Genomic DNA, 7,500 nt, shown 5'->3' with positions numbered 1-7,500 from the left:
CATCCGGGACGCGGTCGCTATCGCCGACAGTCGCCGGGTCCCTGCTCACGCGGCGAGGGGGCGTACGCTCAACCGTACGTCAATCATCAGCGGCCCGCCTTCCAGACTCTACCGCACGCGCTCTCCGATCAACCGCACGGCAGAAACCAAAAACCACAGGGCTACGTCACTCCGCCACGTATGAGACGGCAGTACAGCGCCCCCGACCTGAAGAGCAAAGAAACGCCCGTCTGATGCCTGCGCCTTCACTTACCATGTCATGAAACACACAACGTCTTGTTTTAATGGGTTACTTAACAGTCTCCGACAAGGACCGCCCACTTTTGACAGGAAGAGAGCGTTTGACTGACAGCTAAAATCTGTTCGCGGCGAGAGCGATAGCTATGAGGAGTTTAATATTCACTTTTAAGGTGGACTCACGTTCATCAAGTCGCTTCTATAGGAATCTACTCAACTGGGAAGTTTTTTGCGCTAAAGATTTCGTAGGTTCAAGGTAAACTTGCTGGGTTGACCAACAAAAAGCTTCTGGGATTAAAGCGATTCTTTTGTAAGAGACAACGGACCTATTTTTGGTCTTTGAAATTTTCAAGTGAGACCGTGCTTGAAGCAGTGTTTTATATATCTCTACACTCTACGAACTTCTTCGTTTGTTCATTTTCGATGTGTTTTGCTAACGTAACCATCGCTTGCGTAACAACTAGAAAGATAAGTTCTGCACGAGTCGTTCTGATGGGAATCTTTACTGCGAATGATTTCCCAAACGCACTGACCAACAAAAAACCGTTTGGAATAAAAGCCATTTCTTGGTTTGTCAAAGACAGCTGTCCTTTTTCGACCTGTGGAAGTTAGTCAAGATCCTGTCTCTGAGCAGTCCTTCATGTATCCCCACACTTTTCATGATCCACATCACAGCTATAATGATAATAACACGGAGCAATCGTGTTGGGATCACTTCAAACACTGACAACCAATCAGAATCCACCTGAGCTCGAGCATCTAAAGAGACGGATGACTAAAGTGCAGCTTCGTTTACTGCGAGGAAGGCCTTATCTTACTATTTTTTAAGATACGTTTTTAGTCAAAATCGAAAATTTCTTAAATCTACGAGTATTTTCTTACCCCGCTGGCAGATCATTTGAACCTGTTTTAAGCAAAATAAACCTAATTCAGGTTTCTGTCAGCTGGAAACAAGATAGTTAGCTATCGTTATAATTATAATAATTATCGTTCTCGGCATGAACAGGTTTTTAGTCTCGTGACTCCCGGTCGGCCAATCAGATTACAGCTTGTGGTTTTTCCAAAGCTCTCATTATTATAAGTGCAATATGCATGTGTGGGCGGTCCGAGACTAGTTAACCCAAACCCTGTTAACCCACGGTCCCCGTCTGTGTGTTCGGTGTTGTTAGTTTTGGGTATGTTCAGCCTCAGTGTGCCTTAATGAGACACCGATAATAACCTGAGATCCCCGAAGGGAACGGAGTGTGTGAGTGTGTGTGACGCTGATGATTAACTGAGATCTGAGGAGCTTTTGATGCCGATTCATGGATGTGATTCTTTTGAACCGGTTCTTGCAAATGATTCGTTCGCCTGATTCGACTCCAAACAGCTTGAAGGAATGTTCTGGCTTCAGTACACGTTCAGATGCTGCTAGAATAACTCATATTTCATATTATTATCATTTCAGTAACGATCTTTAGTGCAATAAACTGAGCCAGACGATCAGAAGAGTTCACCTCGTTTACCAGAGATCGGCATTTAACCAGAAATGTTTCAAACCTCACTGAACGAATCAAATCAAGAAGCAGTTCACCGGAACGAACCGGCTGAATCAAACGATTCACTGAAATGATTCAGACTGCAGAGCTTGTAGGGCAGGAAGGAGTTTACTGACAGATGATGGTGAAAGTGACGTGAGAGTTCAAAGGTCAATGAACTGGACATGTGCGGTGAAGAAGCGAGTCGTGTGAGTTTTCCAGTTTTTTTTAAGGGTTTCTGTGGGTTTTTTGGCGAGTGAACGTGCTGATGGCAGACATATTTAGAGTATTTATTTGGATTGTGATTCCTGTGGTTTGATCCGGTCCTGCGGCGCGCTGTCGTCATGGTAACTGGGGCCGGGGTCATCGCGAGACACCTTCTGGACAATCTGCTGATTGTGTTCTGATGATGAAGATGATGATGATGATGTCTCTTATTTACACTCTTTTTTTGACACAATATGATGTTTTTTAGTGTCCTCTTCTCTTCTTGGGTTTGATTGTGATTTAATAGAGTAGTGTGTGTTGGTGTGTGAGGAGTGCACACACACACACACACACACACACACACACACACACACACTGTTCACTGTGTGTTTTGTTCGAGGTCGACTTTGTCGTTGTTTCCAACATGATGAACCTCAGTCGCCTCTTTTTTTTTATGCTCTTCTGTTGCTTTTCTTCTGGGTTTCGAGTTATTTTTGAGTTTTAAAATGTCTGGTTAAAAACGGCAAAACGTCAATAAAGGACAATGTGTATAAAACGACAGCTTCTGGTGTTTTTGTTTGACCGGTGTTTTTCTGAACAGTAAAACATCTTCCCTTCATTCAGGACGTGAACATCTAGTCCTCGCTGGAAAACACAGTAATAATAAGTGAGGCGCTGCAGGAAACGTGTCTGTGATGTGCTCTTATAAGGAGAGTGTGTGTGGTTTGTGTCTGAGTCTGAGGAAGAGAGATAGATCCAGCCGAGCTTCACACACACTCCTGCAGCTCCACAGACAGCAGCTCTCAGGTACCTCTCTCTCTCTCTGCTCGTCAACGGGTCTCATTATTGTCTAACGTGTTTTTACTATTAAAACTATTATTAGAAATTAAGCTTCAAAAATGAGTATCTTGCAAAAGAAATATGTTTTACCAAGATTTTCTGTTTATTACATGTTTAGTATAATTCATAATAAGTGTTTATTCTTAAAAATGTTGTTCTGTAGTGAAGAAAATCGATGATTTCTGTACCATTTAAAAATATTTTAATAACTGCATTTTAAAGTGCCTTTTGCTCATCAATGCAAAAATATTATTACAATCTAAAACAGCTGTCTTCTCTGTGAACGTGTGTTTCTACATTTTCAGCATCATTCCTCCAGTCTTCAGCGTCACATGATCTTCAGAAATCAGAAGAATATTCTTATTTACTGATCAGCGAACATTTTGAACACAGTTGTTCTGCCTGATATTTTTGTGGAAACTCATCTATTTTATTTTTCAGGATTCACAGAAGTTCAAAAGAACCGAACATCATGCCACGCTTCTTCCTCCTCTTCCTCCTCTTCCTCCTCTTCACGGAGACGAGCAGCATCTGTCAGAGCGGCAGGAACAAGGACCATCGGCCCCAGGTCAACTGCACGGGTCAGGGACTGACCGCTGTCCCCGACGGCATCCCCACGGACACACAGGTCCTGCTTCTGACCGAAAACCTCCTCACTTCTCTGTCCTGGTCCATGTATTCTGGATTCACAGAGCTGCACGAGCTGGACCTGAGCCACAATCTCATCAGCACCCTGGAGCCGCCGGGTAACAGTTAGGAACTAATTAACTGAGACTTCATTTCATTTTAAAAGGCGTAAATAATGCTAATAAATAAGTGAGAAAATTAAAGCAAACTGCAAAAATTTAAATGCCAAGTTAAAAAGCAATGTGGGATATTCAAAATGCCAAAATCGAAAGACCGAATTAAAACGCAAACGTTTAAGTGTGCAATGCGAGAGGCAAAATGCTTTGACTTTGAAAAAAATTAAAAAGCTAAATTACAGCAATATCTCAAAAACATGCAAACCGATTGATGCACGTTTTTAAATAAATAATGTAAATGCCAAGTTAAAGGCAAACGTGTGATATTCAAAGTAAATGCAGAAATTAAAATGCGAACATCTAAAGGCCAAATAAAAATGCAAAAGTTAAATAAAGTATGAAATTCACTTGGTCTAAAAATCAAATGCCAATATTTAAAAAGCAAAATGCAAAAAGTAAACTACAAAGGCAATATTAAAATGCTATTTCTTTATAAAAAGTAAACTACAAAGTTTAGAGTATTAAAACAAAAGCTAAAGCATGAGTACATTTTGTAAATGTAATTTCTTTTATTTTATTTTATATTCAAATATATATATTTTTTTTGATGATAGCATTATTATTTTCTATTATATTAAGTCTCTAGTTAGTCAGTGTTTGTTTACAGTCATGTGTTTCTTTCAGGTCCAGTGCTGGAGAAGCTGAGCGTCTTGCGTCTGTCTGGTAACCGGTTGACTGGTTTGGGAGGACAGGTGTTCCGCTGCGCTCCCAGTCTGGAGAAGATCTACTTAGACAGGAACCAGCTCCGCTCCCTTCACGACGGTACCTTCAGCGAGCTGCCGCGTCTGGAGATCATTGACCTGTCTCAGAACCAGCTGCCCGCTCTGCCCTCGCGTCTCCTGGAGCGCGTCTCCTCAGAAGTCCTCACCACCTTCGACCTGGAGAACAACAGCGTCTCAATGATGCCCAACGACTTCTTCTCGTCCAAACCCGATCTGCCTTACGTTTACCTGACCCACAATCCCTGGCTCTGCAGCTGCTCCGTCTCTTACCTCTACAGCTTCCTGCTCGACCAGGAAGACAACGTCTACATGCACAACGGGTCCAACGCCATCGAATTTGGTGCAAACTCTGTGCTGTGTTCTGGACCAGCTCACCTGCTCAGACGACCCATTATTAAGCTGGATGAGAGCGACTTCTGTCCACCGGATCCTCCGACCACAGGAGACCAGGATTTCACAAGCACTCCTGCTCGTCCGGATTTCAAAACACAACCTGAGTCCACTTCTGAACGCCCAGATATCCGGTCCCCTTCTTCACCTCCAGATCCTGAACCCACATCCTTATCTCGGCCCCTTGCCGATCTTCCAACAGTCTCGGTTAAACCAGTTTCCGTCACTCAAGCGCCGACCGCTCCGTATCACTCCACTGTAGACACCCAGCTGCTCGATTCCACCAAATCCTGGACCTCCTTTGAAACGTATTGGGTCACCTGGACCTGGACCAGGGTCTGGTATCAATCCTGGACGGAGTATTTAACCTTGACTCCAACGGCCAATCCGTTTCGTCCCTCTGAAGGCACCACAGAACCAAGCACCTGGAAGACCGCCACGTCCCGACCCGCAACCACCTCGGAGTCATCATCCACCGCTGCAGTCACAACCAGATCCCAACGACAAGAGACCGATCCAGCGGCTTTCAACACCGGGGCAGGGGCTCGGGAAGCGTCCGGACGCCTGCTGCCCTGGTGCTGGTGGCTGTTCGCCGGTTTCCTGTTCCTGTGCCTACTTTCTGCTCTCACTTCCTGTTTCCTGTTCCTCTGGCTCCTCAGAAGCTACCTCGTGGTGTACCGGCGGCTCAAGCGGCACGCCTCGTCCTCTCGGGTCACCCTGCGGGCGTACAGGCGCTCCCCGGACACCCTGGGACCGGAGAACGAGGCCGAGAGCGCCAGCTTCTTACCTCCGGAGCAGATCCGAGCGGACCGAGCCGTCTTCAGGAGCGTCCTCTTCATCTCCAGAGACGAGCAGCCGCCGGAGGAGAGCCAAGACGTCTCTTCTGTAGCCGAGCCGGCGAGAGATAAGCAGAGAGTCTTCAGGAAGACGCTGCACAGAGCGATTAGCGCCGGAGAGGAAGCAGCCGGCTGGACGGAGGAAGAGGAGACCGCCAGATACAGCCTGGTCCTGACGGAGGAGAGAGGTCTTCAGATGGGGAGGAGCTGGCTGGTGGGAGAGTGGCAGATGGCCGGTGGGGGCGTGGCCTGTGAGAGGCTCTGCTCTCTGATTGGCCAGTCCTCCGAGAGAACCACTGATGGACAGGGTTTGGTCTCTTCCATCAGTCCCACGCTTCAAAGCCAATAAAGCTCTTCTCAACTGGAAACAATGGCGTGGTTACTTGTTAGTAGTGGTCTGTTCGGTTAGGGTTAGTAGATTAAGTTGTTTGACATGGAGACACTAAGTGACTTTTACTCCATCAAAACAAAGCATTTATTTTAAAGTCGCTAGAAGTTATCCTGACTCTTTCAGTTTGATTCAGCAGATCAGACGGTATTTTTTACTATAGAATTAATCTATAAATATAATAAGTTTATAATTCACTGCAGCGTGCTCCATGTTTATACTACAGTACAAACGGTTCCTGTTTTCCTCTTTTGTACTGATTTTAATGAACATCCAGAATATTTCTCTCACTGAAGAAACGCTGATGTTTGGCTTGCTTTAGAAAACTCCTAAAGTCTTGCTGGTTTTGTGTCGAAGTGAGAAAAGAATTGATGTAAAGGGTCAGATGTGTTCAATGATCCTCAGTTTATTCAGACGCTGAAGAGTCCTGGAAGAGTCACACAAGTATTAGTGAGTGGGAAAAACTGATGAAGAGCTCAACTGGACCTTCAAAATAAAGTGTAACCAATAGAATTGGAAAACACGAAAATAATATAGAAGACATGACTTAATGAGTTTACCAGCTTCAAGCCATTGATCAATTGCTTTAAATACATAAAACTCTTATTAAGCTGATAACTAAATCACCGGGGCTTATATATGTGTGTGAGTCACGTTCATATTTCAACTGGGTTTTATGAATATCATGCTTCAACATTTTAAAAAAATTTTATGAGATTCATGTAAATTCTCCCTCATTTTCACACAATTCTTGGTCAAAATAAATGTTAACGGTGCAACTTTCATAAAACTCAACTTCAGCTGTAAAGCAGCTCCATGAAGAAGAAGTCGTTATTCAGATCAATCCACAAACATTACAGTGTTTTTCATTCGCTTCTGCTCCCCTCAGGTTAACATCTAGATGTCTGGAGCACAGAAGCAGTCTTCAGCTCAGCTGCATTTGCAGAAATATAATAATCAACATGACGTGTTTCTCTTTTATCAAAAATCATTAGGATATTAAACAAAGATCAGGTTCCATGAAGATACTTTCTACCGTAAATCTCTCAAAACTTCATTTCTCATTGGTAATATTCATTGCTAAGAACTTCATTTGGACAACTTTAAAGGAGATTTTCTCAATGTTTATTTCAGATAGTTGTATCTCAGACAGATGTTGTTCAGATTTCAGCCGAAGCACGCGTCTTCAGAGTAAAAGAGCACACAGGTTGACTGAACTCTCGTTTATTGGAACATCTAAAGAGAAAGCCTCAGACACAGATCAGATTCAGACGGTGGAGAACTTGGGCAGCTGGTTCCCGAGGATGGCCTGCCGCTCCACGCCTTGCTCCGAGATGACCGCCAGCCTGACCACTCCACCGCTGGAGCCGTCCCTCTCCATGGCCAGAGTCAGCGCTGCGCACACACACACACACACACACACACACAGGTGAGACCAACACACACGTCTCCACCGCTTCGTCAACACCCCTGAGCATCGTTCGTTCGAGTCAATGATTCAAAGCCTGCATCAAACTGTTAAAAATAAGAAATACTGGAATAACACACAAGTCAATTATT

The 7,500-nt window shown here is 44.3% G+C and overlaps 3 protein-coding genes across 4 annotated transcripts in view; 2 read left to right on the top strand and 1 right to left on the bottom strand.

Annotated features, from left to right (window-relative positions):
• The window catches only part of si:ch73-375g18.1 (kinesin-like protein KIF1C), a 22,250-nt gene extending 19,916 nt beyond the window's left edge, over positions 1 to 2,334 (top strand). For both annotated transcript variants that reach the window (XM_043232635.1, XM_043232634.1), the window contains exon 23: positions 1 to 2,334. This exon is cut by the window's left edge and continues 654 nt beyond it. In XM_043232635.1, coding sequence (XP_043088570.1) covers positions 1 to 234 — 234 coding nt within the window. In that variant the 3' untranslated portion in view covers positions 235 to 2,334.
• A 259-nt stretch (positions 2,335 to 2,593) lies between these two features.
• Positions 2,594 to 7,015, top strand: LOC122334620 (platelet glycoprotein Ib alpha chain). The gene is made up of 3 exons (XM_043232637.1): positions 2,594 to 2,768; positions 3,243 to 3,547; positions 4,229 to 7,015. Exons 2-3 carry the CDS (start codon positions 3,274 to 3,276, stop codon positions 5,899 to 5,901), a joined length of 1,947 nt encoding a protein of 648 aa, XP_043088572.1. The 5' UTR covers positions 2,594 to 2,768; positions 3,243 to 3,273; the 3' UTR covers positions 5,902 to 7,015.
• A 133-nt stretch (positions 7,016 to 7,148) lies between these two features.
• Positions 7,149 to 7,500, bottom strand: part of psmb6 (proteasome 20S subunit beta 6) — a 2,776-nt gene continuing 2,424 nt past the window's right edge. The window contains exon 6 of the mRNA XM_043232638.1: positions 7,149 to 7,335. Coding sequence (XP_043088573.1) covers positions 7,208 to 7,335 — 128 coding nt within the window. The 3' untranslated portion in view covers positions 7,149 to 7,207. The remainder of the gene's footprint in view (positions 7,336 to 7,500) is intronic.

This window comes from Puntigrus tetrazona, unplaced genomic scaffold (genome assembly GCF_018831695.1).
Source record: "Puntigrus tetrazona isolate hp1 unplaced genomic scaffold, ASM1883169v1 S000000586, whole genome shotgun sequence".
In the NCBI taxonomy this organism is placed as follows: Eukaryota; Metazoa; Chordata; class Actinopteri; order Cypriniformes; family Cyprinidae; genus Puntigrus; species Puntigrus tetrazona.
This window is presented reverse-complemented; position numbering and strand designations above follow the sequence as displayed.